Source organism: Carcharodon carcharias, chromosome 2 (assembly GCF_017639515.1).
Source record: "Carcharodon carcharias isolate sCarCar2 chromosome 2, sCarCar2.pri, whole genome shotgun sequence".
Classification (NCBI taxonomy): Eukaryota; Metazoa; Chordata; class Chondrichthyes; order Lamniformes; family Lamnidae; genus Carcharodon; species Carcharodon carcharias.
In genome coordinates, this window is record NC_054468.1 from 183097967 (window position 1) to 183119340 (window position 21374).

General features: G+C 42.0%; 1 protein-coding gene across 2 annotated transcripts in view; it reads left to right on the top strand.

The window, feature by feature from the left end:
* The window catches only part of si:ch211-22i13.2 (uncharacterized protein LOC553945 homolog), a 45824-nt gene extending 27975 nt beyond the window's left edge, over positions 1-17849 (top strand). For both annotated transcript variants that reach the window (XM_041174828.1, XM_041174838.1), the window contains exons 6-7: positions 13632-13724; positions 15086-17849. In XM_041174828.1, coding sequence (XP_041030762.1) covers positions 13632-13724; positions 15086-15136 — 144 coding nt within the window. In that variant the 3' untranslated portion in view covers positions 15137-17849. The remainder of the gene's footprint in view (positions 1-13631; positions 13725-15085) is intronic.
* Positions 17850-21374: the final 3525 nt, after the last annotated feature.

Here is a 21374-nt window from a genome sequence, read left to right on the forward strand (position 1 = left end):
ATTTGTGTCTAAGCTGTGGTCACTGTAATATCTATCATACGTTTATTTATATTTGTTCCATCTTGTCACAAATGCTGCATTCAGACAGATAAATAACCTTTAATTCTGTCTTTTTACCATTTTTCCCTGCTCTGACCTTATTCGTAGTGCACTCTTATGTTTATGTGCTCTGTTGTTTCCTGTAATACTCTGGTTATTGTTACTCACATTTCTACCATGCACTATTGCCTTGTCCTTTCTCTTTAACTTTCTAAATCTCCCGTCAAGTGAACCCTCCTCCACACTATTTAGTTTAAAGCCCTCTCTACGGTCCTAGTTATACGATTTACCAGTACAGTGGTCCCAGAGCAGTTCAGATGAAGATAATGCCAACAGTACAACTGCTTCTTTCCCCGGTACTGGTGCCAATGCCCTATGAATCGAAACCCATTTCACACCAATCTTTCAGCCACACATTCAACACTCTGATCTTATTTACTCTATGCCAATTTGCTCGTGGCTCAGGTGTTAATCCAGAGATTATTACCTTTGTGGTTCTGCTTTGTAATTTAGTACCTGGATGCTTATACTCACTCAGCACAACCTCTTTCTTACCCCTACTTAGGTTGTTGGTACTCATGTGTGCCACGACAACTGGATCCTTCCCTTTCCCACTCCAAGTTCCTTTTCAACCCCGAGGAGATGCCCTTAACCCTGATATCAGCAGACAACACAGCCTTTGGGATTCACATTCTCAGCTGTAGAGAACCATATCTATTCCCGGTACTATACCGTTCCCTACTAAAACCCCATCCCTGTTTGTTCCCCCTGCTTGAATGGCCTGCTGCAACGCATTGTCCTGGTCAGCTTTCTCATCTCCCTTGTAGTCTCTGCTCTTATCCACACAAGCTGCAAGAACCTCAAACCTGTTGGACAATTGCAAGGGCTAAGACTCCTCCATTGCTACCTCCTTGATCCCCATACCTGCCTCTCTTACAGCCACACCCTCCTGTCCCTGATCATGGACCAAATCTGAAGTATCTAGCCTAAGGGGTGTGACTGCTTCCTGGAACAAAGTGTCCAGGTAGCTTCCCCCTCCCTGATCCATCACAATGTCCAAAGCTTGAACTTCACTTAATCAGCTCTGACCCAAAGTTCCTCAAGCTGCAGACACTTAACAGCAGAGGTGGTTGCCGTAAATCACACTGGGATCCACCAGCGCCCACATGCTACAGTTGGAACACAACCGTGCTGTGCCATCTTTATATTTATTTAACTAATTGGGTTTCATGTTTAGAATATCACTCCATGATTATCCATAGTTATATTATGGAGTTTAACTAATTTCACTATAAACTTAATATAATATATCTATCTGCCCAATACTGGTTTAAGCTACTGCCCCAGTTTAGAGGAGAAAAAAATCTTAAAACTGACCAGTTACCTACCTGCACACCTAATTAACAACTTCAGTCTTCAGCTCTCAGGTCTCGATGTCTCCATCTCTTTTTGTAAAATGCCAGAACAGTACCACCAAATTTCTTCACTTACCAAATTCCTGGATTTAAGCACTGAGTCTCAAGCTGCCACCTTCCTGTGACCATGGAAGAGATGGTGCTGGCCATTATTGGCATACCAATTGCAGAGGCTGTAATCAGCGACAGAACTGAAACCATTTAAAGCAATAATATACTCATACCTAATCTTCCTCCTCAAATCTCACTTCCCCTTCATCCCTCAATCTCCTCTGATTACTTACAAGCTGCAGGTGGTGTAAGCATGCACTACTTACTTCCAACAGCACCACCCCATCAAAGCCTAACCCTTGTGCCTTTCTCCTTTCACATACATGTGAAGTGCAATCTGACTAGGCACTGGAGGAACAGAAAGAAAATGGAACAGGAGTGAAAATGAAAACATACTGCCACTCAATGTCACACTCGCCACCATCAGCTCAGATACTGATACTGTGCTTAATTTAGAGAATAGCATAAAGGTAGGATCTCCATATGGTATGTCACTGGACAGGTGATCCATAGGAGGGGTAAGGGAGGCAAGGATAGTACGGGCGCAGCTTCCCAGAGGGCAAGGTTACACAATGGTTCTGCTGCAGAGGACTCTGATGTGGATTTCAGTGGGACATTGTACTGAAGAGTGCTAATGGATATGCACAATGAAATGTTTCTTGCTTTAAGCCTGCCGGAAAGCCTGTGGTCAGTGCTAAGGAGCATGGAGGAGATCATCACCAACTTGGTACAGGGCTTTGTACAGAACTTTGGAGCCCATCCTTTCTAATGTGGAATGGTGGCTTACTCCTTTCGCAGATTTGTAGATTCAAGCATAGACTGCTGCCATCATGGCTATTAATTGCATTATGCAAAAAGGGCTGCAGAGCGTCATGGTGCCTAGCAATCTTTCCCTAACAGATTACTAGGATTGCTGAAGTGCCACCCCAGGGGTAGTTGCAGTGACTTCATGGAGCACAAACTTAATGTCATCTCTTGGGAAGACAGCTTTCACGCTCCTATCCCTGCCACTCCACCAGAGCCCTTGCTGTTGCCTGCTAGCCAGCTCAGACTGATGCCATCCATGCTGATATGGAGCTGTCTGCAGGCAAGCTTTCTAAGCCCAGAACTGTTCGAGGTCATCCTCTGTACCAACCTGTGGTGCCTTCTGAAAGTAAACAGCTTTCTACCAGCCATGCTGCCTTCACTGGGATAGCACTGAGTAGGAGCAGTAGGACAAGCCAAGGTACACAAGACAGACACTAAAGGAATGCATAATGTTGATTAGTTGACTTTTGTATGCAATATGGCATGAATTCATTTATAAATTTGGTTGGAAATTGTTATTTTGAGATGGCTTTTATCTTTGCATTGTGATCAAGCAGATGCTGTAATGGTTAGTGACAAGAAAAGTAATCTGTGAGACTGTTATTGAATGGAGATTTGGGGTTGCAGTTACTGATATCGCTCACAGGAAAGTTCTTCACGGATATCACAGACAAAGGTTCTGTCTAGGTTTCCTCCTTTTTTTTCTCCTCCTTATGCTCCTGTATCTCATGCTCCTGCTGCTGCTCATTGTACATCTGGTTACAAGGGCTTTGCCTACACAAAGGTGAAGTTGTGGAGCATGCAACAAACCTTCATAAACATGGACAAATATTCTGCTGAGTACTACAGGGCATCTCCACCGTGGTCCAGGTAACAGAAGCGTTGTTTCAGCATGTCAATAGTCTGGTCCATCGCATTTCACATGGCAGCTTGGCTTTCATTATATGCCTGCTGTACAGTGTGCATGGGTTGTGCGCTGCAGTCAGCAGCCATTACCGCCATTGATACCCACGTCGTGCATTGTCCTTGTCATCCAGTAGCCACCCTCTGGTTTGCTGTAATGGCTCAATGCATTTGGCACAATGGACTGCCAAAGAATGAAGGCATCCAGGCTGCTGAGAGGATACCCACATCTTGACCTGTATGATTTGCTCCCTATGTTCACACACTAGTTAGACGTTAAGAGAGTGCAATTCTTTTCAGTTGCAGCATGTGACACTTGCAAAGTAACCCGTGTGCAAATAATGACACCGTGCATCATGGGGAAGCATGTATTCTTAGCGAAGCATAGACATCTCGCACATTGTTCCTTACTGAGATTCAGGTAGGAGAATTGTTTTTTGAACACCCTAGATGGATATGGCTTCCTTTTGAAAGCCCTTCTCCCATTTTGTCCTGATCTGCATGGCCTCTGTTCATTCTCCAAGGCATGTGTATTCCAAGAGGAATGGCTATTAGTTCACCCCTGTCTGGTAACAACTGGCTTGTGAAGACAGCAAAAAGTCCATCAACATGTGCCATACCACCCCTTCTAGACTTTAAACCATTGTAGAAGGCATCAAACACTGTAGAATTGAAGCAATTGTCAGAAAAATGTAATTAACTTGTAAATAGTTGATGATCCCTTTAAATGGTGCTAATGAAGGATCCTTCCTGCTATTGAGCATGCTCAGTTGTCCAAATATTAAGAGAACACATTAGAGTCATAGAGGTCTACAGCACAGAAAAAGGGCGCCGGTTAGTTGAGTCTGCGCCGGTCAAACAAGTACCTAACTATTCTAATCCCATTTTCCAACATTAGGCCCATAGCCTTGTATGCCGTGGCATCGCAAGTGCATATCTAAATACTTCTTAAATGTTATGAGGGTTTCTGCCTCTACCACCCTTTCAGGCAGTGAGTTCCAGATTCCCACCACACTCTGGGTGAAAACTTCTTCCTCACATCCCCTTTAAACCTCCTGTCCCTTACCTTAAACCTATGCCCCCGGTTATTGATCCCTCCACCAAGGGGAAAAGTTCCTTCCTTTCTACCCTATCGATGCCCCTCATAATTTTATACGCCTCAATCATGTCCCCCCTCAATCTCCTCTGCTCCAGAGAAAATAACCCCAGTCTTTCCAATCTCTCCTCATAACTAAAACTCTCCAGCCCAGGCAGCATCCTGTTAAATCTCTTCTGCACTCTCTCTAGTGCATCACATCCTTCCTATAATGTGGATTCCAGAACTGTGCGCAATACTCTAGCTGTGGCCTAACCAGTGTTTTCTACAGTTCCAGCATAACCTCTCTGCTCTTATATTCTATACCTCGGCTAATCAAGGCAAGTATCCCATATGCCTTCTCAATCACCTTATCTACCTGTCCTGCTACCTCAAGGGACTAGTGGACATGCACACCAAGGTCCCTCTGATCCTCGGTATTTCCCAAGGTCCTACCTTTCATCGTGTACTCCCGTGCCTTATTTGTCCTGCCCAAGTGCATTACCTCACACTTAACCAGATTAAATTCTATTTGCTACTGATCAGCCCATCTGATTGACCCGTCTATATCCTCCTGTAATCTAAGGCTATCCTCCTCACTATTTACCACCCCATCAATTTTCGTATCATCCGCGAACTTACTAATCAACCCTCCTACATTCAAGTCTAAATTGTTTATATATACCACAAACAGCAAGGGATCCAACACCAATCCCTGTGGAACCCCACTGGACACAGGCATCCAGTCACAAAAACACCCCTCGACCATCACCCTCTGCTTCCTGCCACTGAGCCAATTCTGGATCCAATTTGCCAAATTGCCTTGGATATCATGGGCTCTTACCTTCATTATCAGTCTCCCATGCAGGACCTTATCAAAAGCCTTGCTGAAGCCCAAGTAGACTACGTCAAATGCATTGCCCTCATCTACACACCTGGTCACCTCTTCGGAAAATTCAATCAAATTGGTCAGACATGACCTCCCTTTAACAAAACCATGCTGACTGTCCTTGATTAATCCTTACCTCTCCAAGTGTAGATTAATTCTGTCTCTCAGAATTGCTTCCAATAGTTTCCCCACCACTGTGATTAGACTGACTGGCCTGTAGCTCCGCTGTTTATCCCTTCCTCCCTTCTTGAACGGTGCCACATCGGCGATTCTCCAGTCCTCTGGCACCTGTCCTGTGGCCAGACAGGTATTGAAAATTATTGCCAGAGCCCCTGCTATCTCCTCCCTTGCCTCACTCAACAGCCTGGGATACATTTCATCCGGGCCTGGAGATTTATCTACTTTTAAGCCTGCCAGACCACTTAGAACCCCCTCCCTTTCTATGCTAATTTTTAAAATTATATCAGTCATTCTGCCTGATTTCCAAAACCACATTGTCTCCCTCACTTGTGAACACTGACACAAAGTATTCATTTAGAACCTTACCTATGTTATCTGGCCCCACACACAAATTACCACAATGGTCCTTAATGAGCCCTACTCTTTCCCTAGTTATCCTCTTACTCTTAATGTACTTGTAAAATAACTTTGGACTTTCCTTTATTTTACTTGCCAATGTTTTTTCATGCCCTCTTTATGTTCTCCTTATTCTCTTTTTAAGTTCCCCCCTACACATTCTATACTCCTCTAGCCCCCATAAGCCACTGTCATAAGCCCCCCTTTTTCTCTTTATCCAATCCTGTATATCCCTCGACATCCAGGGTTCCTTGGATTTGTTGGTCCCACCCTTTGTCTTTACTGGAATATGTTGGCCCTGTACTCTCCCTATTTCCTTCTTGAATGAGTCCAATTGCTCTGACGCAGATTTACTGAAAAGTAGCTGCTCCCAATCCACTCTGGCCAAATTATATCTGATCTTATTAAAATCGGCCTTCCCCCAATTTAGAACTCTGATTTCTGGCCCATCCTTGTCCTTTTCCATAACATTTGAATCTAATGATCACTATCTGCAAAATGCTCCCACACTGATACCTATACCACCTGCCTGGCTTCTTTTCCTAAAATTAAATCCAGGACCTTCTCTCTTGTAGGACCTTCTACGTACTGGCTTAAAAAGCTCTCTTAGATGCATTTTAAGAATTCCACTCCCTCTAAACCTATCACACTATGACTAACCCAGTAAATTTGGGGAAGTTGAAATTCCCCCACTATTACTACCCTATTATTTTTACACTACTCTGAAATTTGCCTACATATCTGCTCTTCTATTTCTCTCTGAGTGTTTGGCAACTTATGGTATAATCCCAGCAATGTGATTTCTCCTTTTTTGTTTTTCAGTTCAGTTCTACCCATATGGCTTCATTTAAGGAGCCTTCTAAGATGTCATCCCTCCTTACTGTTGTATTTGATTCCTTGATCAATATTGTGATACCCCCTCCTCTTTTACCTCCTTCCCTGTCTCACCTGAAGACCCTATATCCTGGAATATTGAGCTGCCAATCCTGCCCCCCTCTCAGCCATGTCTCTGTGACAGCAACAACATCATACTTCCATGTGTTAATTTGTGCCCTCAACTCATCAGCCTTATTCGCCAGACTCCTTGCATTAAAATAAATACCATCCAACCTTGACAAACTCCCTGTGCCTTAACTGGCCTATAATTTCTATGCCTTCCAGACTCACTTGCTCTCTCTTCTAATTTTGGCTGTGCATCTCCCCCTGCTGACCCTCTCAGGATCCCATCCCCCTGCCAACTTAGCTTAAACCTTCCCAGCAGCACTAGCAAACCTCCCTGCAAGAATGTTGGTCCCTTTCCAGTTCAGGTGCAACCCATCCGCCTTGTACAGGTCCCACTGTCCCCCAAAACGGTCTCAATGTCCCAGAAATCTAAAGCCCTCTCTCCTGCACCATCTCTCCAGCCATGCATTCATCTGGACTAGCTTCCTATTTTTATTTCCACCAATTAGTTTATACAGGACAGATCCCAGAAAAACTGGAGGGTTTTTTGTGTTCGTTTCTAGAATGTCTATAAATATGGGAAGAGATTGGCCATGTGCTCTAGTTTTCATCTGTGCGCTAAGAGATGTTGAATGGATTCAGCAGCTGTTAGTGAATTTTGACGATTGCATGTTTTGTTTTGCCCTCTTTGTCACCTTGCATCCCAATTCATGCACAATGGTAATGCATGTGTATATACTATATTATACCTGTTTATCAGTATTTTTATGAAAGCTTGCTCTATGCTGCTTTGCTTTTGGTTAAACTCAGGATTGTTTACAATAGTTTGGATTCCTAGTAACACCTCTGCCAAACTTCATTTTGTCCTAAATATTTACAAGCAATGGAATAATAGATTTAAGCTGACTTTTTAAAATTTCCCTTTTCCCTGGTTAGTATTGATGTAATATTCGCACTGGCGGGTGGGGGAAATAAACTTTCTGATATTCTATTTCTTTGATTTGCACACTGTCAAAGCTGGCTTTAACATCATACCTTAAGTGCTTTTAAGTCTCCAGTGCAGTTGCTTGAAGAAAAGACTGTACTATGTTGACACATCACTATGCAGATACTGGAAAATGATTAGAGCATTGGGCATCTTTCTCATGCTTTTTGCAGAGTGCTCAAGTTATTTAAAAAGCTTTGCATTTCTCAAACTGCATACAGTATTCTGACCATTTTACTAATGGAAGTACCCATGGGCTTTTTTCATATAAATAGAGCTATACCCTTGAGGCTGCTGCATTTTACTCCTTTTTACTGTGTTATGGAGTGAGGAGAAAAATAAGTTACTTTGATCCACCTGAGTTAATGCATCATAAAATGGAGATTTCAAATCCTCTTTTAATAGCTTTGTATAGAAAACTGGAAAGATTTGTTTTCTTTGAAGAACAGCCTGCCATCTACAAGGTGTTCAGAATTACCAGCTATTGCATCAAAGTAATTGATACCTGAAAGAATATCCACATTACTGTTGTAACAGGAAGGGTGACATTTGAGGGTTTGGTTAGATTCAGGTAAAAACTGTAATTCTGCACTTTATGAGAATTATTATGGCACATTGGCCATGTAATGCTTTAAATGAAGCATTTGCAATAAAATGCAAAACAAAAACATTAGCTGGAGCATTGCATTCCAAAATGGCACTGTGGACTTTGCACTCTGATAGATGTTGTGATCTACTTTTCATGACTGTTCACTGCACACATGCAAACTCACCCCCCAATATGATGCCAAGTACAGTTTATCCAACAAGTTTGTGCGTGGGTTGCACATAACAATTTTGAGCTCTTGGGGCATTCACCTAAAAAAAATGGGTGCTAACAATTTCTTGCTTAAGTTTAATAGAAGAGGAACTCGGTTCGTACAGTTTCGGTGTCAGTCAATAAAACAGACAAGTAAGAGCTGGGGTGAACCCTGTGCCTTTGTCAATAAAATTGAAGATGATGGGCAGAATTTTACATTCGGCATGTGGAGGCAGGCCCGACACGCTAGAACATAAAGTGACGCGTGATAATGTTGGACGTGGCTCCTGATGCCATTGCACTGTAACACGATATTTTGTTTGGTGGGCACGCACCGGAGTCAGCTGCTCAGCGCTCAGCACTACTGCTCGCGATCCACACTGGGCGGGCCTTAATTGGCCCATCTGTGTGAAATTGCCATGCCGAGCCGCTCACGAGCGGCGGTCAGTTCCATGACCACTCCCGCCGAACCTGCCCAACCAATGTAAAATCCTGGCCTATATGTTCAGGATGTCAAACCATTGAATATATAATTTTAATATGAATGGTTAGAGGTCTCATTTCAAGCCATTTACATGAGATTTAAGGCGGGTGATTTACTTTAATGGCCTTGAGGTAACATTTCCAGAGAGGTAGGTGCAAGACAAATGTAGTCGTGCCAACTCAGTAAACTAGAAAAAGCAGATGAACCACTTCAAACTGGCACAGCCCCAGAGAAGCTGACAACTCAAAAATAACCCTAAATATCAGTATGTGGCGTGTTGAAGCAAGTAGTAATGCTCATATTTTGCACAATTTTGTTTTGCAGCAGGGGCAGATTTATAAATTTCTAGAGGGGCTAGCGGGGGTAAAAATCACAGAAATTTTCTGAGGGCAGGGTAAGAAGGGGTCCTGTAGGGCTATGGTCTGTGCTGTTTCTCCCACTTGGTAAATTTCAGTTTTTAACAGTATGCATTTTTGAGCATTTTCAGATAGGAGGTTGTGCCATGCTTTGCATTGTTTGATTATAAGCTGTTATTTTAACCTAACTCTTCACAGAGGCAATACGACAAGTTGATGTTAGACGCCCATTATTCACCCTGTCTGATTTCGCACTTCGTGTAACTGGATGGGTTAGGTAAAATCAGGGCTAAGTTGTTCACTCATTTTTAAATTTTAATTTAAAAACAAAAAGCATGGTGTTAAGTTACGTACGTAACAATACTAATGACAGATCATGTCTCACTTTTCATTCAGGCTAGGATTTGTGAATTTACTAGATTACTATCTTTTCCCTTCTCTTGGATTGTGCTTCGTTACTCCCTCCATCTCCATCTATTGTGTATAAGATTATCTTCTTTCGCTTCTATAAGATACAATACTTTTATTCTAGTGTTCTCACCAATCTCCTCCCTTAGGTTACCATCCTCTTCCTTTCCAAAAAGCTCCTTTCCTCTATTTTTGACATAACACACAGGTTTTAAAAAGTATAGGGAAAAGTGTCATATTTCCATTGGGGGTCAGGTAGCACCCGGAGCCTGGATCCCCAATGTGAGCTCCCCATTTATTATTCTTAAAATTACCAACTGGTTGGAAGTATTTTTTTCGCCTCTTTTCAAGCCCAGCGACACTGGGTTATTGCCTCAATTTGGGTGCTACGTCAGCTGAGATTGGCTATCTCAGTACAGATGAGAAACTGAACTTGGGATCTTTCTGACCCTCTGCCTCATTACCAGACTGGAGAGTGCAATTATCTACAGGGAGAGTAAACGCCCTTCAAAATAACAAACTTAATTCTCTCGTGAACATTTTCAAGGCCTGGGATTTATTGTCTGCTTATGAGTCCACATTCAGTAATTTTGAACCGTAGAAGTTCACACTTTAGAAGGAGGCACATCATGTCCATGCTAGCACAATCCAAAACGAATCTCACTTTCCAATTCTCTCAATAGGCCTGCATCTTTCTCTGCTAAATTTTGCAATTAATATTAAAAATTGTCTTTTTGGGATATATGGTTAAATCAACTGTTATATAATAATAATTAGTATAAGAATGTCAGACATATTTCCTCATGTGAAGAGCTGATTGAGCAAAGGCCACACTGAAATTTTGGCCTGTTATGTGATGTTTAGTGATCATGCTTCTCTATCTTGATCCTAGACGGTCCCTTCAATGTTTACATTTATGGATCATCGAAGTGGAATTGCTAAACTGATGTTAGTTGTGCCAAAGTTGAAAGAAGCATTGTGGTGTGATTACAATGGGAACTTGAACTGAGGCTAGCTTATTTTCTGGACTCTTAGAAACCCATAGAAAAAGGGAACTTGCCTTCCCTTTTTGTGTCTTAAGTGTGAACTTCGGCCCTCGAGGATATTTCAAAAGCCATTGCCATTCATTGTAAATGCCACTCGGACTAACATTAACACAATTCGCTTTAACCTTGCTGCCTAATGGCTGGCATAGACTGCTACTGCATTAATAAGCATGCTCCACTAACCTGCCTGTCGCACAACACAGCAAAAACTTTAGCCTTCTTCTTACCCAATGTTAACTTTACATCCCTGGAGGTTTGACCATGTGATGTCTACAAATATTAATGCATTTACTTTATAAATGTCTGCTCCCTATTAATTGAGTGTCTTTGCTCATGATTTCACTTCAGAAACTGTTCTAGAAATTAGGCGAACCATGAGGCCAACTATAAACAAGTGAAAAGGGGAAACTGAGCACCAGGAAGAATGGAGGGATTTTAAGGCAAGAAAATCAGAAGTGGAGGAAGTTTGATTTCTCCAGTAACTAATAAATCACTGAAATTGTAGTGATAATTAATAGTGATAGTGGTAAGAGTCAGACTCTCCTCATTAGAGACTAGGACCCGAGGGCACAGCCTCAGAGTAAAGGGAAGACCTTTTAGAAGAGAGATGAGGAGAAACTTCTTTAGCCAGAGAGTGGTGAATCTATGGAATTTATTGCCACAGAAGGCTGTGGAGGCCAGGTCATTGAATGTATTTAAGACCGAGATTGATAGGTTCTTGATTGGTAAGGGGATCAAAGGTTACAAGGAGAAGGCGGGAGAATGGGGTTGAGAAACTTATCAGCCATGATTGAATGGCGGAGCAGACTCGATGGGCCGAATAGCCTAATTTCTGCTCCTATGTCTTATATCTTATAACTAATGGTAGTACAAAAAACTTGTAGTCCCTTTAAGCTAAATTTTAACACCCACAAACAGGTGGGTTAGGACCAGGTGAGACGTTGAAATGTTAAAAATCTGAATTTTTTACAATTCATTCATGGGGTGTGGGCTCACTGGCTAGGCCAACATTTATTGCCCATCCCTAATTGTCATTGAGAAGGTGGTGGTGAGCTGCCTTCTTGAACTGCTGCAGTCCATGTGGTTTAGGTACACCCACAGTGCTGTTAGGGAGGGAGCGCAAGGAATTTGACCCAGTGACAATGAAGAAACAATGATTTCCAAGTCAGGATGGTGATTGGCTTGGAGAGGAGCTTCCAGGTGGTGTTGTTCTCATGTGCCTACTACCCTTGTCCTTCTCGATGGTAGCAGTCATGGGTTTGGAAGGTGCTGTCTAAGGAGCCTTGGTGAGTTCCCAATCCCAAACCACCCACTTCCAGGTTTAACAGAGGGGAACAAGGCTACCCGCTCCCAGGAAGGGTGTTGACAATTTAGATATCTCAATGAGGCAGGAAGCCTCTTAATCAGCCTGTGTTGCATTTTAACAGTGCTTCCCAGCTGAAGGGAGGTGAGCAACTTCGAGGTGAAAAGTCATTGCCGTACTGCTGGTGACCAGGAGAAAGACAAGTACTTCCCCTCAGCACCCCAAGCTCTCCCATCCCCGTGAAAAGACCCCTAGCACTTCCAGACAAGGAATTAGATATGTATTACTGAGATGAGGATTAATTTCATCAGTCAAAGGGTTTATGAATCTTTGGAATTCTCTATTCCAGAGGCCTTTGGATGCTCAGCTGTTGAGTATATTCAAGGCTGAGATTGCTAGGTTTTTGGATGCTAAGGAAATTGAGGGATAGATGGGGAGGTGGGTGGAGGTTGATATACAAGATTAGACATGATCTGATTGAATGACATGCAGGCTCGAAGGGCCATATGGCCTACTTCTCTTATTTCTTACGTTCTTAAGACTAACATAAGCCGCGTAGAGCAGGCAATTATATTCTTGTCTAGTCTATAAGCATGTTGAGCATCAATATTTGATCCACCAGAGGTGAGGCCACTTTGCTCTTGTCTTTTGTAGAAGTGTTCCTGATCTGCTGAGAGTATGTCAGGAAATACCTTTATTGTAACAGAAAAGAGGATGGTGCACTAAGGATTGGCTTCATGGGGTTTTCTTGATCTATAAGGGCACAGGAAGCAGAGCTATCAGGGAATCACCGTTTTTACAGGCAAGTCATTTGCTCAGATACTTTGTTATCTAGAAGGGTAAACTAGCAGAAGGCAGAGTATTAGTTTTACACTATATCTAAATGATTGAGGTTCGTAGCTCAAATTGGAATTAGCGAGAAGCATCAAGAGCTCGGCTATCAGCTAATTTGGACTTGTTAGTACGTAAGTTTTTCATTACTTTAATAAAATTCAAGTTGTACAGTAACAATTAATGACATTCCTGCATGGTTTAACTAATTAATGCTTCCTGTTTTTCAAAACTTGTAGGATTTAGTGTAGTATTTCAAAAAAAAACCATACACATTCCTGTTAAGCTTTTCTCTTAAAATGTATGTTCTGGCAAATTAAAATCTTCCTGAAGATGTTGGGTGTTGCCATGAAAGCCCGGCAACACCTACGTACCATGAAACAAATGTTCCAACAATAGTTCAGTGCATAGAATGCTAAATAGTTTTTGCTCGTCCACAACTTCAGGACCAAGTCATGTGACATTGTGGGCGGTGATAAATATTTCGCTATTGTCACAAAAATTTAGATTTTTCTCATCACTGCATGTCCTTTTGAAGTTATTTCAGAAGTTCAGGGATTCCTTTTCCTTCCAGCTAGTAAATCTCAAAGTTATTCGGTGTCTCATTCAAAAGAAAGAATTCTACATGTAGCAATTCCACCTTTGAGCACAAGGTGGTGATCAATGTATTGATTTTTACTGTCTATTGATTTGTGTTTACAAAATAGTGGTTCTCATTACAGTTTCTGAAAGAAAGGGACAAAAATGATAAATACAGCGTGGTTTCAGGAAAGAAAATAAAAATGAAAGTTAAAAAGACCAAAGATGATAAAGAGGTACGTAAACTTGTTTTCCTCTTAAGCGCCGATTAACTGAAAGGAGAACAGTAATGTAAGTGTATTTTCATGTTTGCTGATATGTATAAAATTTAAAAGTAAAGAAGTACCAACTGAGAAATCATGCTTTACACCTCAGTCCTGAGGAAGTCTAGCATTTTAGGTGCCAAATCATACTCCACTTTCATCTGCCATAGCTTTAGAAATTGCACAATTGGACCCATTTTTGAAATTTTTACTATCCCCTAACTTGAAATAGTTTCTGTCTCCTGTAATGGTTGTTGCAAAGTTTTAAACTGTTGGCTTTCTACCAGATTGCTGTTCCTTCCATTTCACTAGTTTTTAATGTAAAGTTTTTCAGCACTTCTTCTAAAGGTGAGGTTTTTGCTAGGATTAGGTTCAAAGATGCCTGTAGCCCTCTGGGGCCACAATAAGTAGCATCCTTTATGTGTAAACCTATGCTTTATCTGAAGACAATTCTATCAGGAGGGCAATCATAGCTGAGTTCAACCTTGTTCTCATCTGATGGCTTCACGTCCACATTTTCAGCAGTGATCGAGAGAAGGAGCTTTGATTGACTTTTACCCCCTGCCCTTGCCCATGCTGCAGTTAAATTTGACAATTTGTAATATGCCTAATAGAGTACACAGCTTTTCTCGTCTTTCCCTACCACCTAAGTTGTGACAAGGAATGGTACAGTACAATCGAAAAGATTGTTAAAAAAATAAACCTTGAAGTTACTGGTCTACTGTTCAATTATTAATGGTTGGTGATGCCATCATATTCTATATTGTCAGCAAAAGACTTGGATTGTTAAGCAGACAGCTTTAGTTACTGAAGTTTTGTGTAATATTCTTTATGTTTATATTATGTCCAAGGCTGTTCAAACTCTGTTAATTTTTTGACTTAAAAATTGGGAATAGACTGAAGGAAAACTGAATTTTTTGAATCATTGAAAAATGTAGAATATACCAAAAGCGCATTGCATCTCTGAGAAAATGGCAACCAAAAATTGAAAATACACAGCAGGTTGGTCTGCCTCTGAAAGAGAAAGTTAGGTTAACATTTCAGATGTCATCTTCAAATATTCTTTCTCAATCTGCTGTTCAATTCTACCAACCTTTAGTCATTTCTTTCTGGATTTTTAGCATTTGAGGTTTATTTTAATTATGTCTGTTGCATTTTTACATATAGTGTAGGAATGAAACTTCACCTTTTGACTGGGAAAGTGCATCAGAAACTCAGGCACCCAATGCACAAGGTTCTCCAATCAGTTAAATGAACAATGTAGACTATACCTTTTTTCTGTTATGACATGCATTCACTCTATTGAACCCATAAACTCTTCTTCAATCCCACAGAGAGACCGAAATCGAGCTGAACTCCTTCAGTTCCTGAATGCCGCAATGTAAGGAAGAGGCGTGTCAATGGGATTTCTAAACCATGAAATACAGGAGTCTGTTAACAGCATGAGCTTTGTCACTGAAGACTAATGTGTTCGGTTTATAGCTCAGGGAACACCTCTGCAAAAGTGAATGCCAGAGACTTTCCTGTTACAGATGTAAAAGTTGTGTTGAAATATGACTGTATGAGTTTGCATTAAATAACAGAAACAAGACTGGCATCCTTCAGGATATTTCTCAATGTTTTACCAAAGCAGCCTTTGGAAAATGTGTTCATAATAGCTCAGATTGTTTCATCACTCAGAAAACTGTCATGTTAGGTAGAATTTCTAGTTCAGGCAATATTTACAAAAATGTATATATTTCAAGGTTCTGAGAACATGTAATTTTAACAATAATTATAATGGTAATACAGTTTAACACTTGATGAGTCATCCCAGAGGAGCACCTTCAAACTCGGGTAAAACAGATCTTTCTATTAGCTGAGGAGGCCCACTTTGCTACTTGAATGCACCTCTATGTAACCCGATATGCCTACAAATGCTTCTAACACTTATTACTTACCGTTTTTCAGATTCAAATGCCAAATAAAGAACCCACAGTTAAGGAGTTAAAAAAATCTTTATTCAATTTGTTCATAGTTTACATTGTATTGGCCTTGAGAAAGACTGAGATTTAGCACTGGAAAAACTCCGTAATCTTTCTCTGCTTAATGTACTGTTTCCGGACGTGCACGATACAATCCGCCATGCCCTCAATGTAGTCAAACCTGTTTTCATGCTGCAGTGCAAAATCCAAGAACATCTCTTAAGGTCTTCATGCCATCGGCCAGGGAAACAGGCAGGCTAGTGGGTGAGCATTCATCAGAATCTTCAGGGTCATCGGCCTCCTTGACCTCCTCAGCTGCAGAATGTAGTGCATCTACAAAGGCAGCATCTTTTAATTCTGTCATGCATCGTGCTGCATCGTCCACCTCTGCATAAGTTTCCATTGTTGCCTCTGCCAGAATTTCCATACCGGCCTCCCGCAGATGAGCAAAAAGTAACTTGTCATTGGGTTGGTTGGCATCACCCACCTCATCTTCATTCTCATTGTCTTGTGCAGCTGTAACCTGTTTGAACTCAGCATGGCTGAATCAGTTTGCAATCGTGGCTTCCTTCACCATTTTCCAAGCCTTTTTCATAATCAACATGGCCTCTAGTACAGTGGGCCTGTAGTCCTGCTTATCAATGGCCTTGATAAGCTGAGAGATTAGCTGCTATCGGTAGTGAGTTTTCAAGTTCCTAATCATTCCCTATCCATTGGATGGAGTTTGGCTGTGGAGTTGAGGCAAGAAAGCTAGCTAGACATTCTTCAGACCAGCGATGTTGGGGTGTGTGGGGCTATTGTCTATGATGATGGCAGTCTTTTTCTTTTGTTGATACATATGGACGAACACACGAATTAGGAGCAGGAGTAGGCAGTTTTATTTGTCTTGTACTGTATAGGTAGTGCCTTGACTTTGGCAAAGCACCGTGGCTTCTTAAACTTCTATCATGAGAAGCAGCAACTTTTTCATGCCATCCATGCTGGCAAAGACCAAAGCAGTGACGCATTCTATGCTCTGCTTTCCAACATTATACATCCCCCATTACACAACATACTTAAACATCAAAGAGCACCTGGCAACAGATGGTAAAACAGTCTGGTTTTATCCGCGTTAAAAATGTCTCTGTGCATACTTGTTCAAAACTTGGATGACACTATTTTGGATCTAATCATCTGTCATTGCTGTCATAACCGGCACAATCCTCATCACTTACCAACCGAAAGACGATGACATGCCTTGTCTTGAATTGGTCCAGCCATCCATCGCTGCAGGTGAACTCCATGTATCCCATCTTCTTCATGGTGACTTCCCTTTCCTGCAGGTTTGGGCTGCAAATGGACACATTCTCTGCTTGGGGGTGCTTTGAATCAAGCTTCTTCGACATAGGGTTAGGTGGCTGTTCTCATCCTCTTCCTTGCTGGAGAGAATGCCTGTTTGTTAAACTGTTCCAAGGTGTTCTCTTTGGCTTTCAGAAGAGTGAACAAGCTTGATGGTGGAATCTCCCACTCTTTTGTGATTTCCGCTTCATGCCATGCTTTCCCACTTGCTCCATTAACTTCACCTTCTCTCCAATTGACAACACTTTTAACTTTCTCACAGGTTTCACCATACTCCCATTCTTTGCAAGTTGCTCCACAGAGAAATTTGAGTGCACTTAGGTCTAACTACTCTGCTCTGGTCGACGCAGTCACAAGACCCCTAATTTCAGTGCTATTTCTCTTGCCAAAGATCTGCTAACAAGGATCAACCGTTGTGGAATTTTGGGTAAGCACAGGCATTGTTCTATTGCTTTTGCTATCCTGTCAGCAGGAATGGTTGGCAACTTTGATACACGCAGAATTTCAAGTCATCAGAGTTTGACTCTTCGTGGTTTCACTGTAATAGAGGCATAGGATTTTGCTTCATTTGCAAATATGCCATCTGGCTGTAGAGTTTAAAATGCTGCAATGAAGTGTCTCTGAGAAACCCTCCATAACTAGTGATTAGCGTTATAAGTTAAGAATTGCCAGCACAAAAATTGCAAAGATTAAGAAAGTAAATGTATTAACCTCTTCCTGTTTACAAACAAAACTATTTTACAACAGTACATAAACCTACTGCATTCAATCTGTATATTAAAATCTTCTGGAAAAATATGGAGCCAGTGCCTAACTGAAATGAATGCCTTTGGTTTTTGATCATTTGAATACTGTATACTGAAGGAAGAATGGTGGAGGGAAATTATGGGCAGAATTTCACCCATCGGGCGGGGGAGGTCAGGAAGCCAACAACCTTGCGCAAACAGGGCCGGAAGGCGATTTCACGCTGGCGGGTTAATTAAGGCCCGCCCGACATGAAATGCAAGCTTCAGCCCTCAGTGCTGCCTGTGTGGGCGTGGGGAGGAGGGTGAACGAGTATACGCTTGCAAATCTCCCTGAGACACAGCTGCCTTGGGCAGATGAACAAATTTAGAGGAAAAATAAAGATTTTATAAGTGTTATAAAACATGTCCCTCATGTGACTCACATGAGCAGGGATGTGTTATTAGTTAAATTTTAAAATTTTTATTTTATTTTGCTTTTGGAAACCTCAACCTGCCCATGGATGAGGTTTCCACAAAAAAGTGCAAAGGCCACTTGACCTTTTCGTCTACCCACCAATTGTCAGGTTGGCCAGGTAGCAAAAAATTTATTTTAATTAACTTTTTAATGGCCTTCATAGGCCTTTTAAGTTTAGTCAGGCATGCAGCCGACTCCGGTGCGCGCCCGCCAGCCAAAATATCGCGTGTCATTTTACGTTTGGTCAGGTCGGGCACGCACCCGCCTGCTAAGCTAAAAGTTTTTCCCTATATGTACTAATTAATATGGCAGTCACATATAAGAAAATAACACTATATAAGCCAGTGCAAGCAATGCACTAAATCCATCCTTCAGACGTGCAGCTCTCATGCCCTGTGTTTTTATGTACATGCTCATCAGAATTATGTTTAATTATACTTTGAATCTGTACTTTTACTTTCTTCATCCATTAAGTGGATCAAGCTCGGTTATTTCACTTTATGTGCATTTTATGCTATGAAAGGTTGATGAAAACAGGATCTGAGTGACACAAATCCGTACATGCCACCCTACAAATCTTGAAAGGCTTAACAAAGCAAGCTTCAAAAAAAGCTGAGAACTCATTAGTACAACTGAAAATGATTGGAGAACTCCTTTAAGCTGATAATGCACTCGTACAGAAACTCAGCTACAAAGACAGCCCCATGTCTGTAACTTGTTTTGCCTTAAGATAGCATCAAGAAAACTGTGGTTATGGGACAGGGTGTCACACCTACAACCTTCCACACTTCCACTAAATAACACCCTGTTGGAAGTGGTTAGCAAAATCTGCTACCTTGACTCCACAGTGACAGACAATCTGTCACTTGATGCAGAACTCGATACACACACAGATGAAGCAGCTACCACCTTCAGCTGAGTCAAGAAGTGTGCGTGAAAGAAAATCAAACTGACTCTTAGGACCAAGATGCTTGTTTGTGAGGCCTGTGTTCTCAGCGTCTTGTATGACAATGAAACTTGGACAACTCGCAGCCTGCAAGAAAGGAAGCTCATCAACTTTCATCTTCATTGTTTGCAGCGCATTCTGTGGATCTGATGAGAGGACAAGATCATGAATGCTGACTTGGGTCCCTGGCATGTCCTCAAAGGCAAATCTCCAAAGTATGTCGGCACTCATGAGGCAAAGGAGATTTCACTGGCTCAGGCACATTCACAGGATGGAAGATTGTCGTATATCTAAGGTTTTCTTATGGCGAGGGAGCCAGAAGACCAGTAAGATGCCCAAGGATGCCTGCAAGCATGACATGAAGGCCCTAAACGTTGATTTTTGCACCTGGGAGACACTAGCTGATGACAGAGGAAAATGGTGACATTACCTGTGAGCTGGCATGCGCCACTATGATAATCAGTGGCTGCAGCAGCTTGGTAATAGGTGCCAACAGTGAAAACAAGACCCACAGTGCCACCTGATAGCCACTTCATATGTGGCACTTATGGCAGAACCTGCCTCCCCCAGGTTGCTTCACCCATCAATGAAAGTGTACCATATGAAGCTACCCCATCCCAATGGATTTGCTGTCTGTCTATCATCTTACTCAGATGGAAGGATCCTCACGACGACTTCCAACATTCTGAAGTTCGCTGAATTTAAGCATTTGAAGCCAAAATTAATTTGCTCTGATGAGGTGAGAGAGTGACACCAGGTGAATTGGTCCCTCAGAAGTCCAGTACAGATATGATGAGCTGAATGAGATCCTTCTGTGCTGTAACAATTCTATGATTCTATGAATACAAGATATGTAAAAATAAAAATAGTTGACTCATTGTTGACTTTTGATTGTCAAGTGAACCGTAAGAGTATAACATAGATGTTGTGGCAGCATGTTTGTGGGTGCTGTTGCTTAATGAGATAAAGCAAACTAGCGGATCTCCTGTGGCATTGCCCACAAAGTCAAGAGAAAGCAAATTTTCTTCAGTGCATTAGCGCTGCTGTAGGTTTTACCCAGGACACTAAAGTCTCTTCTAACCAACCCCCACAGCACAACATTCCCCCCATCAATTTAGATCAATGGCGAGACCCTGGAAAATATAAACCATTTACCATATCTTGGAGAAGATAGACATGGATGACAGAATTCATCTTCGCCTCCAGTGTATCAGCTCAGCCATCGGCCTACTGAAGAAAAGAGTATTTGAGGACCAGGATCTCAACCCAAGACCAAGGTCATGGTTTACCGGGCAGCAGTGATCCCTGCGCTCATATGTGCTTTTTGGAGACTTGGACAACTACAGTAGGTACCTCCAAGCTCTGGAAAATTACCATCAGCAATACCTTTGCAAGATTCTCTAAATCCAGTGGCAAGAAAGGTGGTCCAACAGCAGTGTCCTCTCCTAAGCCAATATGCCCAGCATCGAGATGCTAATCACTCATCAACGCTAGGCAGCACATGTCATTTGTATGCCTGATACCAGATTCCCGAGGCAACTATTCTCTGTGGAACTTTGTCATGCCCAGAAAGTCCTAGGAGATCAATGCAAATTCTTTATGAATGTCTTCACAGAATCCCTGAAGAGTTCAAGCATTACAGTTGACTCGTGGAGAATCCCTGGCATGTGATAGACCAAAATAGAGAAGGTTCATTCAGGAAGGCACCGAACACATCGAGGGATTTCCTCAAACATACAGAGATGAAGTCGAGACATTGGAGAGAGTGCACAAACCTCCCAACAACTCATCTGCCTGACCCATCGATCACCGCCTGACCCATATGTGGCAGAGTCTGCAGATCCTGCATTAGCCTTACCAGCCATCTCGAACCAGAGTTAAAGCGGATCATTCCCGATTCTGAGGTTTTAAGTATGGAATTTTGCTTATGGAGCTCTATCTAATGGTAGAAGTGTGCAGTCATGGGAGTCACTGTGTCATAGTGAGGAAAGAACAAAAACAGAAAATGCTGGAAAAACTCAGCAGGCCTGAAAGCATCTGTGGAGAGAGAAACAGAGTTGACATTTCGAGTCTGTATGACCCTCCATCAGAGCTACGGAGAAGTAGAAATGTGATGAAATTTATACTGTTTAAGAGGGGTGGAGCAGGTGAAGCTGGATAGAAGGCCAGCGATAG